The following is an 18,145-nucleotide window of genomic DNA, read 5'->3' as shown; positions in this document are numbered from 1 at the left end:
AAACAGATGCCGTGGCTGTGGCTAGCATACGCTGAGGAAAGGCCAGTAAGACCCCTAGAGCAAAGCCAACCCCCTAAAGGTGCTCTTCAAGCTATTACCTTCTAACACAAAAATGCAGCAATTACAGGTCTGTATAAATTCAATCCTTTGCAATGCCACGGAGCATGGAGCACTAAGAATTTCCCCTTGAGTCAGAGCATAGTTTAAGCTTTAATCGTTCTTCCGGCCCCTTTTGCTAGAGGAAGGGCATTCACTTGCTGCTCTCTAGTGGCAGGCAGCGTTAGCAAAATTAAGAGAAGGTGCAGAATTTTTCAGTCAAGGTTTGAATTAGCACAACTTGGAAATCAGTGCAAACACCACGATAGAGAATGAACTGGATATTCAGCTGTCTTCTTCCAGTGATGCTGTTCTTCAAGAAACATCTGATAAATGTCCTTTCCTCCTTCATCCTCTTCCCTAAACCTCCCACTCCAAACCCAGGCACACTAATTACTAGAACTGCTAGAATGAAACAGAACAGGCACGCCTCAAGCTAACCATACAGCAAGTTTTGTCTAGGAACTAACAAAACCAAAACCATTGAATCAGTAAGAAGAAATATTCTTGGGGCCAAGAATTTTATGCAAACCTAAGTGGAAGACTTGAGGACTTGAGAATTTACACTCCAATAAACATAGGAGGGGTTGTTTTTGTTGTATTCCAACGTTACAGCAGCTGTTCCTAGTGAAGGGCTTAGTTGTGGCTACAAAAGAAAACCAGCAATGAAAAAAAAAAAAGCCAGGAGATAGACAAACATTTTGGAAAAAACCTCCATGTATACACAACTAAATGAAGTCCTGTAAATTAATTCCAACTGCCTCCAAAATTAAAAACACGTTTTATTGTAAAATTGCACTCCAATTAGTACCATAATCTTTATAAACATAATATACAGTAAAATATTTTACATGTAGCACACCAGGCGCATGCTTGTGATGTTACAAAATTTACAGTTCAGGGTATTTCTCCAGTCAGCAACTTAAGCAGGTGACATCGAGTCCTAGACAGATGTTTAGTTTTACAGACCAGGCCACTGTCTTACCATTAGCTGGTCTCTACCTCAGCATGTAATCAGGAATGCCACAAGTGCTGTATATTCTAGTTTCTTTCACACTATTTTGAATAGTTGTGAATGATGGTTCCTTATTACGCAGTTTCCTCATTCTAGAAGAAGCCTTTCGTTAGCAGCTGTTCAAAAATGGATGGTTTCTCTCAGATGAGCACAGCTTGCATGAAAACAAGGGAATGGATGATTTAAGAGAGTCTTCAGGTGGGCAAACCAAACCAAACAACTCTCTACAACAAAAGCAAATAAAATACCCCCCAACACACCTCCTTTTCCTCTCCGCACACAAACATTCATATGCACGTGTAAGAATACAAACAGGAATAAAAACTTGGAAAGAAATCCTTATCAGACTGCTTCATAAAAGCCTGGGACCTTTTTTAAAAGTATACATTTCAAATATGAGTTAGAGCTGCTTAAAATGTCAAGCTAATAAATACTTAGAGAAAATAAAACACTGGAGGAAGGCATAGCTGCCTTCGTACTGCAGCTGTAAGCACCACGCGTCCTGCCCCAGGGAACAGTGCTCACCCCAAACGGCAGCACTCCCTCCTCATCTGTGCTTTAGGCTGACGACAGCATTTCTGTGTCATTCTCGTCCCACCAACGGTACTTTCAGATGGAACTGACACCGCTGAAACGTGTGAGATTCTGTGAGGGCTGTATACAGTAGTGTGAGTTTCCTTAATGCCTGGGAAAGACCAAGTTAGCATTTCATTCCCGACCAAGCATGGATTTGGGGCTCTCATTTGCCACGGAGCACTGAGAAAAAACAAGGGGGAATAAACAAGACCATTGCCTGGAAATTACCAGAACTTGTGAATCAAGTGGCAGCACGGGGATGCACAGTGATTTGTTTACCTTCCTGATGACTGCTGGCAGATTTGCAAAACAAACCACAACCGGCAAAGAGACAAGATGCAACCTCTGGCCCTAAACAGAACTATTCAGCTCTCCAAGTACTGGAATATGCTTCGGCTTTGACTGGTTTCCTCTGTGCTGTCCACCCTGGGCCGTTTGGCCAGGGACGTTATTACTGCAGTAGAGCCTCTTTTCTTCACCTACAGGGGAGGAGGATACATTAGAATATAACAATTCTTCAAAAAGTTTAAATTCTGAATTATCAAAGAATTATTTGGTGTGAAAGCACGCACGAGGAAGTCACAGAGAATATTTAGAACAGCAATGACCTTAACTACTCGGCAGTGCTTACTGCCGCTGTGTTTGACGCATCTGCACAACTGGCAGCACACTCCACACAAACCTTTACCTGAAGTTTTGATTTCTCCTTTGCCTCTTCACTCTTGTCTGGGGAAAGCGTGTGAAAGACAAAATTCCTTGAATTTCGAGGTGCGTTTGGATTGAGGTCTGACATTGCTGCTAGTTTCTGAAGGACAGCTTTAGGTCTGTTCAAGAGAGACCCATTTTTTATCTGAAGAACAAAGAAATGCTACGTTAAACCACTCACACGAACAAGACAGCTCTTTTAGTAGGTTGCTCTTAACAGAGGAAACTACTAAAAGGTTACTCACTACCATACAAACCAGAAGTGGCCAGAATGTGGGGTCAGCTGGCTTTGCTGTGCTCTACGGGCACAGTTTGGAAATAGCATTTTTCAGAACTGTTACCAACCTGGATGTCACCGGCAGGTCGGAACGTTTCAAAGGGGTTCCTGGGTAGCAGCGCGGTGTCTTGTACCACTACTGCTGGGCTGGCTAGCAGAGACAGAGAGGGAAGTCTCAATTTCTGAACTTCAATTGAAGGAATACAATTTTATATCAAACTGAAGAACTGAGAATTGACAACAGACAGTAAATGCTGCAGGGGGGACGGGAGGGGGGGAGAATCTGCATCAAATTATACTCTGAGCCGTACAACGGATAGAGGACTGGCAATTAGTACTATCAGTTAGAAGGGAAAATTTGGGTTTGAAACAGCTTTGCACACTCGGAGTCATGTTTTTGACACAACCAAGGAAAACTTATGTTTACTTTCACTATGTTTACTTTCTTAAGTCACAGATAATTTGGAGAAACTGCTAGGCTGAATGTCACTTACAGTCTCCTTCTCTGCGACTTAAAGGCAAGCGAAGGAAGAATAAAAGACTAAAAGACGTAGAGGAATTTATTTCCACTCCTCAATGTTTTTTTCAAGTAGCAGCATACTATTTTATTAAGTAAATACACACAATTATGATCGACCTTGCAGTTCCACATTTTCAATCATTTTATAGCTTTAGCTTTGCAAGTTCTGGAAGACACGAGCTCAGACTGGTGTAAGAAACCCAGACACTGGAGTTATCTGATTCGTGGCCTGCTTCACCGGAGACCACGAGTGACAACTGGAAGTTAAGCTTTCTTTCTCTTACTTGACTGTCCCTTCAATCAGAAGCAAGCTTACCTTTCTTCTGTAGGGACTTAGCCGTTACTTTTTTTGCTAGTTTCATGAATTGGCTGTCTTCACCAATTTCTTCCTCCTCCTCCTCCTGCTCTTTATTTTTCTCCTTCTGTAGCAGAGAGAAGTCACTTTGTAAAATTGAAAAAGTTCATACTAAGAATGAACATTTCATTCGGGATTTTAAGTAGACCAAGTCTTTCATGATGTAAACTGTATTTTTTTTATTTACTTTCTACCGTAGAAGTTTATTGCAATTACTCCTTTTCATCCTAGTTCTATTAATGAACAGCAAACCTCTAGTATCCCATTCAGCTGACAAAGCTGACCTACTACTGAAACTTCTAAAAGTTTAATAAGAGACTTATTCCAGCTTTGAAGCTGACTTATTTCAGAACACAGTTGTTCTGCCTCTCCCTTCTGAATTAGTTTCCCTTTCTGTACAATAATTGTAGAAGAGAAAGAGCAGAATTCACAATGAAAAACAAAGATACATATATGACTGATCTTTCTTCCAGAGTTTAACTTGAGGAACTAACAATTTCACATCTAGCAACGGCACAAACACTGAGCAGATGCCATTCTGGAAGCTGTTACCTGCTCACGAAGCCACTGCTCTCGTTCAAACCGCTCTTTCCTCCATTTTGCTTCTGTCTCGTCAAACTGATCGTTTTCATCATCATTATCTGAATCTTTCTGAAACAAGTCTGTCTGTGAAGCATAATCTAGACAAAGAAAAAAAAAATTACCAAGAGAGACATAAAATAAGCAGACTAGTAAAAACCACCACCACAATCAATCCAAAACAAACAAAAAACCCACCAGAAAAAGAACCCTCCCAGCCCAGTTTATTTATATATTTACACTGAGTGGTATTTCACACCCACGCACTCTCTTTCCAATCATCTATTGACTATGGATCAGAAAGGCACCTATGTTTTTCCATCTGAACCTCCTCATCCTGCCAGGGCCATCACTGTGCAGGTCACCATCAGCCAGGTACCTCTCCTGGTACAAACGTAACTGCCGCTTGTCGTCATCGAGCATCACCTTCCTGTCAGTGCAGACGAGAGGGAGGAGGTTAGCCCAGATTACATCCAAGAGCCGCGACTCCACACACAAAAATACAGATAATACCGTCACTGACATGTGTAATTTCTGTACTTGGTTTTCTAATTCCACTTCATTAGGGAGTTCCTCATCAATAATCTCCTCTTCATATTCGTTCAGGTCTTCACCATCATATTCTTCCTCACTTCCCACATCACTTCCTGACAGCTCTGCCTCATCTTCCAAGAAATCCTGCAGTTTTCTATAAAAGAACATTAAAAAAACCCTTCAGTTTGGTAGACCAATAATCATCACACAAATCTTCTGAAAGCAAGATTTATGTTTTGACATAAAATTAACACATATCCTCAATGAGAAATTATGATTCATCTTTGGTTTTTTTAAAAGACTAAGACTTGAGTTCTTGCACATTTCCACAGACAGCCTGCCAACACACAACACCCCAGATTATTGTCATCCACCAGATTCCTGGCCCGTTGCCTACCAAATGTGACAGCAACGATAACTGCCAACGACATGTTTTACGAACTAGAACAAATAAAGATCTTAAGATGGGAGGAATGACAGCAACACTCCTCGAATCCTGCTTTTTTTGGTCAAAAGAATGTTGTGTTGCTTTCATTGTGTCCTTCTGATTTCCATCTATAATGAAAATTTTAACAGAAATCCTCTATAATCCACCAGCAACATAGTTAAACTCATGCAGCGTGGCAGCACCAAAGCACAAAAAGTCAGAGCCAACGCCATATAAACATCAGCTACTAATGCTGGGAGGGAAGAATTATAGAGTAAATTCCTGGTGCTATTAATATTCTATTCTGTCTGGCAATTAAGATACAAAAAAGATGTACTTAACAGTTTTTTCTTCAAGCCCTGTCTATGTCTCAGCAGCTCTTCTTCATCACTTACTTCTGCTTCTTCAGCATCACTATCTCCACTTTTTTCATCCTGTCAAAGACAAAGTTTCCAGAAATTAAGGAATTTCTGAAAGCGGATGGCTTTGTAGTGACAGCTGCTTTTATTCTTCAAGTCACAGAGACTAAAACGCCAGAGATTTTTCAGAGGATTTGCTATGCTTTATCTGGTATATCATAATATTAAGGAGAAATTCTAAATGATCCAGACATTGCTCTTAAAAACATTTCGGTAGCTTGTTCTGGAAGTCGCGATACTTTGCATTGATAGTTATATTAAAAAAATAAGTAGATAAATGGAATTCTCTTAGTCCAAATGCTGCAGCAGTTGCTTTGCTCCATCAGTCCGTACCTCTTCACTATCAAAGGCGTTGTCATCCGTTACAAGCTGAAAGTCACCAAGTTCTTGCTCCTCCTCATCTTCCTCTTCCCTAGGAAATAAAACACACACACACACATACATTTTCATTTCACCTCCAATAATGGCTTCACAGTAATTCAAGGCGAAATTTCAACCCCCACATCAGCTGCTCTCAGGCAATCACCTGCGAGTGCTCAGAGCTACAGTCTCTCAACAGCATTTACCTTTAAATGCCCCAAATCCCCATTGGCACTGATATTTTAAGACTGCAGGTCTTCACTTGCAGAAACCATGGGACATGTACTAATTTCTGAGTTTGTTTCCCTCTAGAATTCCTCTTGGATCCCCCTAACAGTTCCATTTGATAATCCTCATTATTCTTTTGTCAGGCAGCCATACACCTTTCTATTTCAATCAATGGAAAAAATACATTTGGTTATGGTTCCTGTAGTCTGGCAACAGAACAGAGCCCAAACGTCCTACATTCTAACAATCTTCTCTCAGTCTGATTAAAGTTCTTCAACACTTCTTTCACTATCAGTAAGAGATAAAGAAGAAATTCCCTTCACGGTAGCTGTGGGAAACAGTATATGCTCCCGATTTAGAGAGTGATTGCTGAGCAATTTGCAATATTCCTCCTTTTCACCTCGAAAACAGACCACACCTCTGCTTGCAGCATTCTGAACTGATGTCAAACAAAAAAGCATGCTAAGAGTGAGACAACTATCACTGTAAGTGTTTGTAATTTTAGGAAGAACAGTGCTAACCTGTCTGTGGGGAAGGAGCCTGAACAAAGCGCAAGAGCTTCTGCCATTGGGTCTTCTATGTCACTGTCTTTTTCTGCCTTGGAAGACACTGAAGATGCCCATGTTGGGGAACCTGCTATGAAAAGGAGTAAGATGGCAGCTTTAAGAGTAGAATGTATCTGCCTAATAAATGTCAGAGAGCATCCTAGAAATGCCAGTTAGCACAATCTCACAAAGCTGGCAAATTGTGACAGCTCTCAGAAGTTCCACGTTCTGCACTAGTGCCCACAACTAAAGGGCACCTTCACATAAAGTATAAATTCATGATTCATATAAATCAAGTCACCAGCAAAGCTGGAAACGGAATTCAGGACGTACTCTGAGACACAAATTTTCCTGAACAAAGATTGAGCAGTTCTTCCATGTTCTGCTTTTTGTTGCTGCTGGGATTTGGCACGTGTTCGGCCTGACTGGTAAACTGTCCAGAACACAGGTCCAGTAATTCATCCATATTGGCATCCATCGCGTTCTCATCCATGCTGGCCAGAGTCAGCTGATGCTTTGAGGGCTGGTATTTATTCCTATGTTGTCCAACATTTAAGAACCTGAAAGGAAGTTGATAGTTAGAAAAATCTTGCTGGCCTGTATGCCCGATTTCTGTTAAAGGGCACAAACCACCATCCTTTACACCTATCACCTACCCATCCGCATCAAGCAGCTGGCTCTGAGTGTCGTCTTCCAGAGAGAATTGGAACTGTGACTCCCCAGCCCCTGGAAATAAACTCTTGGGCTCAGGAGAGGCATTATACAGGTCCTCGGAATCTTCTATGGGAAGAGAGGGCTCAGATGTCTTTCCTGAGCTCTAGTCAAAGGAATACAAAAACGTGTAAGATATTTGTTTTGCAAGCCTGGAATCCGAAAGCAAGAATGGGATAAAACATTTAAGCTATTTAAAAGAATTAATGCCATGCAGAAGTCATGTCTGCACTGCTCTGATAAATCATAGGAGTTCACTGACATCAGATGTTGTGTAGCCCGTGTAAGTACACTTCAAAAAGTATTTACTAAGTACATATTTTAACTATAGAACACAGATGATAGCATCTCCTCTCTGATGTTTTAGAATATAAATTTTTATAATATCATTTTCATCCGTTCCAATGTGGAGACATTTTAAACTCCAAGAGTTTGCTTTTCTGAAATCTTACACATATAAAAGCATTTGGCTAGATGCCACCTTCTGGTATTATTTTTTTGATAGATCTGACAGTCAGGATAAAATACATTTATTCACTACCCACTGTGTTGATATATGACAGGAACAGGACTGAGAACCTCACCTTGGAAGCAGAGCTGATAAAGCTTGTTTTGAAAAAACCTGGGGAAGGTGACCTGAAACCTCCTGCTGCAGATAAAAAGTTCCCTCCACGTGACACCTGCTTGTTACAGGGCTGATACGATGGAATCATGGAGCCAATCAACTCGAAGCTGCTGTTATGGCTGTTCTCTTTTGCTAGTGTTGGTAGAGAAAATGAATCATCATCCTCTAGAAAAAAAAAATAAAAATACAGTGCTTAACTTTTTTTTGTGATCCAGTACAACGTCAAGATACCGTACTGTAACACTGACACCTTGCCAAAAATTCATTATTTAATGCTTATGGATTTCTTTCCTCACCAAGCCAGCATATCACACTTTTTTACTGAATTTCACCTTATTGATTTCTGACAGTTTCTTTATTTTTTCCAATATAATTTTGAACTTTATTTGCCCTGAGTTTTTTCAAGCCCTCCATTTTTTTTCCAACAGTCTAAACTTCTATAATCATACTGCATAACTATACAGGTGATGAAATAACAAAAAATATTGAATACCCAATCTGAAACAAAAACCTATACATGTGCCATGTGAAAAAATCACTAGCTATGATAATAGTTGTGCTTTACCTAACTTGGTAGAACCTTTGTCTGCAACTTCTTCCATCTCAAGTTTCTCGTCAGGAAGAGAATACCTGCAATTCATCAAATAAAATGTATTTGCCAATATATCCAAGACAAATTGCTATTATCTGTCAAACCTAATTGCAAAAAACCAAGGTAAGACACAAAAATATATCTAGTATGTTGTGATTAAAAAACAGATTATTCCACTAAACAACAATTAAGTTTTTTAAAGAAAATATATATTAATTCGCATGTAACTACTGGAATAAGACAGAAAATACCTATAAAAGGTACTTTAAGTCCAAACATCTCTGTGTATTGATCAAATTTAAAATTTTAAAGCTTGGTTTATTTACCCCATTTTTGAGGAGCTGTCCTTAAAAAGCATCAATGTAGACTCTGTGGAAGGTGGTTTGGGAACAGAATCACAGTGCACAGATTTTTCCAGCTTTTCTCCATCAATCGATTCTTTGTCGGTTTCTTTATCACCATCTTCAACATGTTTCTCTTCCGTATCTTCATTATCTTCCTCTGCTTCACCAAGAAGAAATTCCACATTCTAAAAAAAAAACCAAACCCCAAAATAGCAGAGATACGGTGGTTATTGCTTTGATCTGTCAACTTCCTTTTGCGTACTTCTCAAGAAAACATTTTACCATATGGAGGATGAAGCTGAGTGACAATCACAGTTCTTACATGCAAATATTCCACTCAGACAACTGACGTAGAGGTGCTTGAAACAGCCAAGCTGTTCTGATCCTTTTTAAAAAGGAAAGGCCATGGCAAATCGTACCCCAGATCAGGCAGGTTTGTCCCCGGCTAGCAATGAGCCAAGGATATATGAAAACAGCACCGGAATCTTCTGCACGCTTACATTTGTTTTTAATACTATTTAGACAAGTAAAAGAATACAAATAAATTCAGTTTGAGACAATGCAAACACTGAACATGCCAACTGTAGCAGGTTTTTAGCTTCTAGGAAGAATTCTTGGCAATTTCCCTAGTATTAATAGTGCACAAAAGTCTCATCTCATTGGGGAGAGGCACCAGAACTGACTAGGTTCTGTAAAAATGTTGCACACAGACCTCGTGATTGTCTTCCTCCTCTTCCTCAGACTCATCTGTCATCTCTTCTTCCTCCTCCTCTTCCTCCAGCATCTCCTCGTTATCCAGTTTAAACAACGCTTGCCGCTTCTGGCGCTCCTCGGTCCTGCGGAGTTTCATGGCCTCCTGGAGTTTAGCCTTCAGCACCTGCAGCTTTTCACCTGGACAGAAATGAAGAAATTAAATCATCAGCTGCACCACAGCGAATCCTTAAATTCACCACCCTGAAGCATGCAACCCAATGTAACTACACGCATAAAAAGAGAACTAAACAAATTCCTTGTTTTTATATGTTTTTGTGAGTTGACCTGCTGGCTCTAAGAGCTAGAGCAGTTAGTTTCAATAAGCTCAGCTCCATTTAGAGAAACCACAGAGTCTCAAGGATTACCAACATTCCTCATTAGCCAGAAATGCCACCGGTGCAGCACTCCGAAGGAGAACAGGGTCTGTCTCTCCACTGCTCCCTGTGGGAACAAGAGCATCCAAGTGCCACGGGCAGATGTGCACCAGCACACGAAATAATCAAGAGCAGCTAAAAATAACGTGTGCCCACAGAACCGGCCAAATATATTTCTTTTAATGGATGCTATGGGAGAGTCACATTCCACACGGTTTTGTTTGCGAATACATACTAATTCTATTAAAAACTGCAGTTTAGAAACAAGGAAGCATGAGAGATCTAACAAACAGTAGCAGCTCGCAAGAAGTCTGAGAGTCAGAGGGCTGATGAAACACAACAGCGTGGAGATATGTTTATATAAAAATTCTGGTACGGATGGGGAGAAATCCAGAGAACCAAAGATCTGACTGAGGCTGTTCTACACTGGCCCGTGCTCTTTAAGAGGTCTGTCAAGATTCTTTTTTACAACAGGGCTAATCCATTAGAGGGAACACACATACTAATTTCACAGGGCAGCACTGGGAAAGGGGCAATGAGGGAGAGAAGACAAGGTGTTTTCCAATTCAATCATCACTTCTCCTCCCAAACCAACCTGGCTTTGTGTGGACTGTTTCATCCAGGCTCTCTGCAGCCAACACTGCTGGTACCACGTCTGCTCTCAGCTCCTCCTTCCCCTCAGCTGTGGTCTCCTTACGGATGATGTTCATGTTTATGGTCCGTTCAACTTTGGATTTTGATGTCCCAAGAGTGTGCTTCAAGAAACGTGCTTTCAAGGCTTCTAATTCTTTAAAATACATGTTAATTCAATTTCAAAATGCAAATTAAATTAATTTGATAGCATTTAAAAGCAGTGAGGATTAAAGCTGCATCAAGAGCAGATCTTGAGAATTTTTTTTTTCCAAAGGTAGTTACAAACTCTTGAATCTTTAATATTAAAATATTTGCAAACCATCCTATTTGACTAATAAACAATAAACCATCACAGAATATTTTTGCTGTAACGTATTTAATTTAGTATTGGCCGATATAAATTACCTTCCCACTGACTACTATTTATCCACAAGACCTCAGCTCACTCCCAGTCTAGCCTTCCAGCCACCAGGCAATTCTAGACTTCTGTTAACACAGACATCCAAAGCCAGACTGACAGCTGACAAAAACAGTTTCTTGGCAGAGGTCAGCTCCTTCCACGCACAGAACTACCATCCAATCCAGACATGCTCCTAAGATCTAATACATAATAGATTTAATGGAATTATAAAATTGCTTAATCATTTGCAATCTTTCCCTGAAACAAGGTCAACTATTTAATATTGATGAATAGACATTCAACTTCCAGTACCTAAAAGACATTCAAAACATTCTTGCTGCAGAAGTAAATTTTTGCTTGTTATCCAGCCTCGCCTCCTAACAAAATCAGTTACAGGCCAGTTTTGTTTCCAGATAATTACTGTATGCCTTGTTTTGAATCAATTTGAAGAAGAACTCCAATCTGCTTTAAGGACCAACATAATCCACCGTAGCAAAATGGAAATAAATCATTCATCGTTAAATAGTTACAACTGAGCATTCCTTCAAGCTTTCAACTATTAAGGACTGGGAACTTCCCTTTTAAACATCAGCTGAAAGAAAAGGGATCCCAACATGAAGCAAAGAGTCCGTACTGGTAAGTGAACATGCCTGACTGTTCTATCACCTACGCGTTTCTCAGAGATTTTCCAGTTAAAGTCGGATTAACTCCGCTTACGGGGACAGGCACGACAGGAACAACAATAAAAGCAATACCTTTATTTGAATCTGATTCATCGAGGTTTATAAAGGATTCGTTGTCAGAGCAGATTCTTGGCTTGATGGACAGGTCTACTCCCAGTTCACGAAGTTTATCCAACTTGGACTTCCTCACTTTTTCCAGCGGTGCCGCCAGTCCAGGCCCCACTTGTTGATTGCTTTTGTCACACTGTGCGTCTGGTGCCGTTTCACCTCTTTGCTCAAGGGCATCTCCTCCAACTGCTAAAGGAATTTCATTCTCTCTTTGTTCAGTACAGTCAGTGTTTCGGAAGTCAGAGTCCTGCTGTTGTTCTGTATTACCATCAGCGGTTACAGTCCTAACTGGGGGAGAATCATCACCGTCCTGCCTGGGCTCTTCAGCACAATCCTCTGTCGAGCTCTTCCCTGCGTCACCGAGAGGCTTCTTCACAGTAACATCAACATCTCTGCCAAGGCTTGTTTCTGGTTCATTAGCTGCTGATTGATCACCTTCTGTTTGCCCATCTTTGCGATCTGTGCTCAGGTTCTTAGTGTCTGCAGATTCTTCATTTAGGGATAGCTGGTATTTAGTGGACCTAACAAAGGCAGAAAGAACTGTATCACCCATGGCTACTGCGAATGGGGAGAAGAGGTTGAGAACAAACTCAGAGAGAAAGAAATCATTTACTAATTATTGTCATTAATGTGTGGGAAGAGGTAAAGGACGGAAGTCTGGAAAACTTCATTTTGAGAAGATAAGGAAGTGTAAAGAGTTCGTACTAGTTGCATTATCACAGTATAAAATTCCCGAGAGATTTTGTGAGTACAGCAGCTTAAATATTTTACCACGCATTACCAAAAAGAAGAAATAGCCCAAGTAAAATGTTGGGGTCCAGTCTAAACCACGTTGAAGGAACTTTGCAGGAGCATGTTACTTCATCTGGAGTTAACTACTAGGCCCTGATCACTTCAGCAGTACGACTGCGAAGAGTGCAGCATTGCTTTATGTTAAGTGACACACTCCTAATTTCCAGGGTCCACAGAATTAAAGGAGCTTAAGAAAGTTTCTAACAGAACTTTCCAGTCAAAGCAACTGCTAAAATTAAACCAGAAAAAAGCTGTGACTGTACACAGAGCAGGTGTTTATGTCATACAACGCCTATAGCATGCAAAAGTCCAGTTATCCTCCAAAGCAAAGCTGGGATATCCTCAAAATTAACGAAAAGATACGAGGAGGGTTTAAGTCCTTACTTGAGCAATGCCATGGCATTTCCTTGGCAGAGTGGTCGAGGTCTACGCTTGAAGAAATCATGAATGCTTTTGGTCTCAGGCACGTGATACGGGAGAGACACTGACGATTCTACCAGAGAAAGGAGGCGAGAGAAAATTTAAAACACTATCCAAGGCATTAATTCGATATCTCTGAGATTCAAAGAAGCTTGACACAAGTATTTTGCAGCAAAGACATCTGCCTAGGCACAAACAGCACAGTTTAAACTTGAATACAGCAGCAAACACTGCAGTTGGGAAGGAGTTCCAACAGCAACAGTCTTGAAGACCAAATGTGCAACATGTCCATGGATTCATTAGGAAATTAACTGTGATGTTAATATCAGAACGGCAGGACAAGTTTCAATGTTATTACGTGCTTGTTAAACTCTCTAAATATTGCACTAACTTTACACAACAAGTTTACAGACTCAAGTGTTTGCACCATGATTTTTTTTCTTCATTAGTTACAAAGATGCCTTTTAACAGGTCCTTGAATAAAAACGATCTTGCATGCCTCAATCCTAAATGACTCATGCCAGGTGAAAGAAGGCTCTAACCTTTCAAGTAAATTCTTTCAATTTCTCCCCTGAATTTCTTAATAGTTTATACCTCTCTACACACAAATAATTTAAGTTTTACCTCTAATAATTCGTTGTGTCTCGCTATGTAGTTGTTTAATGGCTTCCTTACTTAACCTTGCTGCTTTCCGTTCCTTAAGAAAAGAAAAGAAAGGCTTCTGAAGTCAGAAAACAAAAATATGGGACTTCATCTATACTTTCCAAATAGCTTATTTTTCCCTTTCAAACAGAAGGGAGTCAGAATAAAGCAGCCAGTTAAATAAAAAGACTAAAAATAGCAAAATCAACAAGAACACTGGACAGTGTGCATACAAAAAAAATATTCGACTCACTACAACAAACAGTGGAGAGCTTTAGAAAGCAGAATACTTCACCTTCCTTTTTGGTTCTTTTAATACAGGTTCCTCGTTCTCATCATCAAATACATGTTTGTAGTCTTCATCCAGAGAAAACCGTTCTTTGTTCTACAGGGCATAAAAAGAGATTCATCAATTTGTCTCGGTACACAGGCACTACCAAGGGCAAACAAGTAAAAAATAATTGTCCAGAATCGTCACTGGTCAGCAACACCAGCAAGTGTTCTCATAAACCAACACAAATCCCACTTAATACTTATGGTAGATTTCCAAAGCTCCTACTAAAGCGTTATAACTTCCCAGGACAACATCCCTCCATCTTTAAGAACAAAAAGCAGGGGACTCTTCTCTCCTCTGTCATATCAGAAATGCACCACTGTCAGAAAGAGTTTAATACATGTCCAGGTACAATACCACCCACTAATAACCAATAATCCCGTGTCACTATCAAATGTTACCTGATATTTTTTAACTTTGTTTTTCACTGCTGCTCGTATTGATTCTATCGACTCTTCATCCTCTGGGGGGTAATCATTTTCCTCTTCTAAGCCATTATCAAAAAGTTCTTTGTCATCCAGAAGACATCCACTGTCATTAAAAGGATACCTCTCACCACCATCTACCTGCTTGCCATAAGAATAAAGTAGTTGTGTAATTTGTTTCAGAAGGGCCCCTTCAGTTCTTTGACATAATAATTTAAGATTACAGTCAAAAGGTCTTGAGGAAAGACGTTAGGAGAAGTACATGCCTTTAATCTACCATCTTGTGTGCTCTGTAAGCCAGTCATACTCACTTCACAGCATCGGAAAGTTGATAAGGTAATTCACATGTCTACGATAAGTAGGGAACTTCAACAGTTACTTATGACCAAAACGGCTCAGAGAGAAAAAATTAACACTTGAAATCTGCGTTTCATAAATAGCAACAATAAGCAACTTCCCCAGCAGCCATGTCTTTAGACCCGAGTTCCGATTTGAAAGTAGCCCAAAGCTTCCTCCAGAAACTAGCCCAGCAATGCAGAGAAAAGCTGGGATACCAAATCAAAGCAGTTTGTGCTGTAACAAACCCCCAACGAACCCAAAGAACTCAATTTCTGCCTGGCCTGACACGCACTGACATGAAATCAAGCACTAGGGTCTGTACTTTCTGTGCAGACACGGGCGGTGTTCCGCGGATCCCACCTCTGCTGCAGGAATGCGGGCACTGGCAGTGCCGAAGCATTGAAACGCGACAGCCAAATGCAGAAACAAAATTAACTTAGTTGAGAAAACATCTGAGATTTTCTGCCAAAATATATACCTCTGCTCTAGGCTTCTTTTCTTTTTTCAGCTGTTTAATGGACTCAGTTGTTCTCTCCTTCTCCTTTCTTCTTCTTCTTAATTTTCCTACAGCTTTTTTTGCCACCTCTTCTTCAAAATCACGTTTATGTGGTTTATGTTTTCTGTACTTTTTCCCAGACTTTAGGGGTCTCTCCTCTTCCAGCTCATTCTCAGACAAACCAGACTTTCTGCTTGTTTCAAGGGTTTCAATCTGCAAGCGGTCACCAGTGTCACTGTCATCACTATCTAGCAGACCTTGGCGAATCCGATGAGATTTCTTGTCCCTCTGGGCAGTGACGTTCTCTTTTTCCTCTCCATTTTCCTTGTCTTCGCCTGGAGCATCGTTTTGCATAAAAGAGCCACCATCCTCTCCATCCTCGCTCTCACTGTCCTGAAGTACCTTCTTGCTTTTTGCTTTTTTACGTACAAAAATCTCTTCCTCCGAATCTGACAAAATATATTAAAAGAAATGTTGCATGCTACGGAGAGGAAAATTCCACAAGTTGATTAACAATCAATCAGTTAAACACAGTTACACATCTGTGAAGTTTCACAGATGTCAACATCTACAGCAAAGCAGCTTGAACTCAAGTTTTCCAAATCCACTTCTCCCTGTAGTGCAGTATATAACCGACCCAAATTGATGTTATAGGTTCCTAACCTTTAAAAAAAAACAAGAAACAAAGCTGAAAATCCTTCACCAAGTGATTTGAAATAGTATAAAACCCACAATAACTAAGTACATAGATTAAGCAAATCATAAAAAGAAATGAAATAAGCAATTAAGACACATCCCATTTACTATTTCCCTTTCTGTACCCCAAAAATGCTTTTCAGAGATTTACAGATATCTGCCTACATAACGAGCTGCAAAAAAAAGGCAGTTTGGATTGCAACAGGTCAAGCAACAACTTCTTAAAAAAAAAGCACCAGGCACAATTCATAAAAATTTTACAGACCTCTGTCATCAGGAGACGCTACCCCCTTGCTGCAGCGACCTGGAGAGGCTGCTTCACAGCTGCCCTGCCCGCTGTCAGCGTCACTATCAGGGGCTTTCTGCAAGTCTGAATTCAAGTCTTCTAACGGGAACTACAAAGCAAAACAAAATTTTCCTTGCTATAGTAAGTGATATTTATTTCACAGTGACTCATGTCTAACTTCATTCCAAAATCCTGGCTAACCCTTTACATGCAGTTACATACACGTACATTATCGTTACATTTTAGGAGTTATTCAGTATTTACATGAAGGGATAGTACACTACATCCAATTTTATTAGTATTTAACGGTGGGCTTGCACACAGAAAAGAAAAAAAAAAAGGGAATCAACATACTGCCTGATCTCCACTGATATTCAAAACTTTTAGAATAAAAAGGATAATGAGAAAAATAAAACTTTGTCCTCCCACATCCACATTTCACCTAAATTAATTAAACAGGGACCAGCAGACACCTGAGGGGATTCTTCAGCAAGGCTCCTCCACGACAAGGTGCCCAAGGCCGGCGGGCAGGCCCGCTGCAGCAGAAGGGCCCCTCCTGTGCCCCAGGCACCCCCCCTCGCGGCTGACACCCCCCGGGCCGTCACAGGTCACGGCAGCGCTGCAGGGGCAGCGGGTCAGCCCGGCCGCGGCCCGGCGGGGGTCACAGCCCCGCGCAGCGCTGCAGAGGGAGCAGGCGGGCGATGGGCCGGGGCTGAGGGGCCAGGCCGCTCCGGTACCCGCCGCGGGCGGGCGATGGGCCAGGGCGCCCTTCCCGGCATGCCCCGCGCCTGCCCGCGCCCGGCACCGCCTTCCCAGCCTGCCCCGCGGCCGCGGCCGGTCCCCACACCCCCCAGCATGCATCGCGGGGATAGGCCGAGCGCAGCCTTCCCGGCAGGCACCGCGGGCAGCAAGGCGGAAGGGCGAGCTGCCGGGAAGCGTAGTCTGCGGCGAGGGGAGCGAGCCCGGTGGCGGCGCTGTGCCGCCCGCGCGTAAGAGCGGCCGAGGAGGCGCCGCCGCCGCCACTTCCCTCACTGCTCCTCGCGGCTCCGCCCGTCCCTCCGCCGCGCCACAGCCGGAGGAGCCCCGCGGCCGCAGGCAGCCGGCGATGCGGAGCGGCAGGACCCACCTCAGCGAGAGCCGCATCCGCCGCCATGGCCCCGGCCTGACACAGCTCCCGCCTCACAACCGTCTGGGAAACCGCTTCGAGTCTTCGCGGGCTGCGGCAGCCCCGCCCAACCCCGCAGACAGCCAACGGCTGCCCAGGATCGCCCCCAAGCCCCGCCTCTCGCCTCTTTATTGGGAGGTTTTTCCGCCTGGCCCCGCCCCTCTCCGCCTGGCCCAATCATCGCTCGCGTTTCCAGGCCACCCGCGCGCCTTTCAGAGCCGCCCCGTGGCAGCGCGCCCCCTGCTGGCAGGGCGAGGCGCCGCGGCGGCGGCCTTGAGGGGCCGGGGCCCGGCTGCGGCCTGTGCCCGGGCCCCGCGGCCGGGGCGGCTCGTGGGTGCCGCAGGGGTCTGCGGGCCCGGCCCCCGGAGGTACGCTGGCCCTTCAGAGCTCGGGCTGGGCCGTGTCCCCGAAGAGGCCTCAGGGACAGCACGGCCCTGCCTCCGGAGTCTGGTGCTGCATCACCCGTGGAGGCCACAGACCTGCTGCAGGCATTTGCCAGTGGGAGTACAAAGGCCTTTTGTGATCAGGACCAGTGAGTAGAGACGAGGCCGAGCGCAGCCTCACACCTCAGCGTGTTTCTCTACGTCCGCTCCATAGAAGGTGCTGCCACCACGTAACACCAACCCTGCAGCATGCGGGGCCCAACACTGCCAAAGAGGGAAAGGGACGGCACGTCAGATCTTGGCCCTGG

The 18,145-nt window shown here is 42.8% G+C and overlaps 1 protein-coding gene across 4 annotated transcripts; it reads right to left on the bottom strand.

The window, feature by feature from the left end:
* Positions 1-858: 858 nt before the first annotated feature.
* On the bottom strand, positions 859-17,729 carry CLSPN (claspin). 4 transcript variants are annotated; one of them, XR_012635126.1, is made up of 26 exons: positions 17,416-17,729; positions 16,269-16,398; positions 15,290-15,756; positions 14,449-14,616; positions 14,009-14,098; positions 13,696-13,768; positions 13,036-13,144; positions 11,824-12,380; positions 10,631-10,822; positions 9,621-9,799; positions 8,891-9,093; positions 8,538-8,602; positions 7,932-8,137; positions 7,293-7,453; positions 6,970-7,196; positions 6,613-6,727; positions 5,837-5,915; positions 5,427-5,518; positions 4,647-4,811; positions 4,432-4,553; positions 4,097-4,224; positions 3,506-3,611; positions 2,738-2,820; positions 2,376-2,537; positions 1,967-2,166; positions 859-1,867 (listed from the first exon to the last, which is right to left on the bottom strand). XR_012635126.1 is itself a non-coding variant. In XM_074926263.1 (25 exons), exons 1-25 carry the CDS (start codon positions 17,440-17,442, stop codon positions 2,053-2,055), a joined length of 4,020 nt encoding a protein of 1,339 aa, XP_074782364.1. In that variant the 5' UTR covers positions 17,443-17,729; the 3' UTR covers positions 859-2,052. The 4 variants fall into 4 exon arrangements, 3 of the variants coding, with proteins under 3 accessions (XP_074782364.1, XP_074782366.1, XP_074782365.1); XM_074926263.1 differs by having other exon boundaries at positions 859-2,166; XM_074926265.1 differs by having other exon boundaries at positions 859-2,166; positions 6,613-6,724.
* Positions 17,730-18,145: the final 416 nt, after the last annotated feature.

This window comes from Athene noctua, chromosome 24 (assembly GCF_965140245.1).
Source record: "Athene noctua chromosome 24, bAthNoc1.hap1.1, whole genome shotgun sequence".
NCBI classification, from domain to species: domain Eukaryota; kingdom Metazoa; phylum Chordata; class Aves; order Strigiformes; family Strigidae; genus Athene; species Athene noctua.
The sequence above is the reverse complement of the archived record's forward strand: the minus strand, read 5'-3'. Positions and strand labels throughout refer to the sequence as shown.

What these genes read in the sequence shown, in the direction of transcription:
- CLSPN (XM_074926263.1), bottom strand. Translation starts at nt 17,442, where the DNA reads ATGGCGGCGGATGCGGCTCTCGCTGAG. An exon ending in CAAGTACAGAAATTACACAT is followed by an intron (nt 4,554 to 4,646) that starts GTCAGTGACGGT and finishes CTGCACTGACAG; the next exon opens with GAAGGTGATGCTCGATGACG. An exon ending in GACCTGCCGGTGACATCCAG is followed by an intron (nt 2,538 to 2,737) that starts GTTGGTAACAGT and finishes TTTGTTCTTCAG; the next exon opens with ATAAAAAATGGGTCTCTCTT.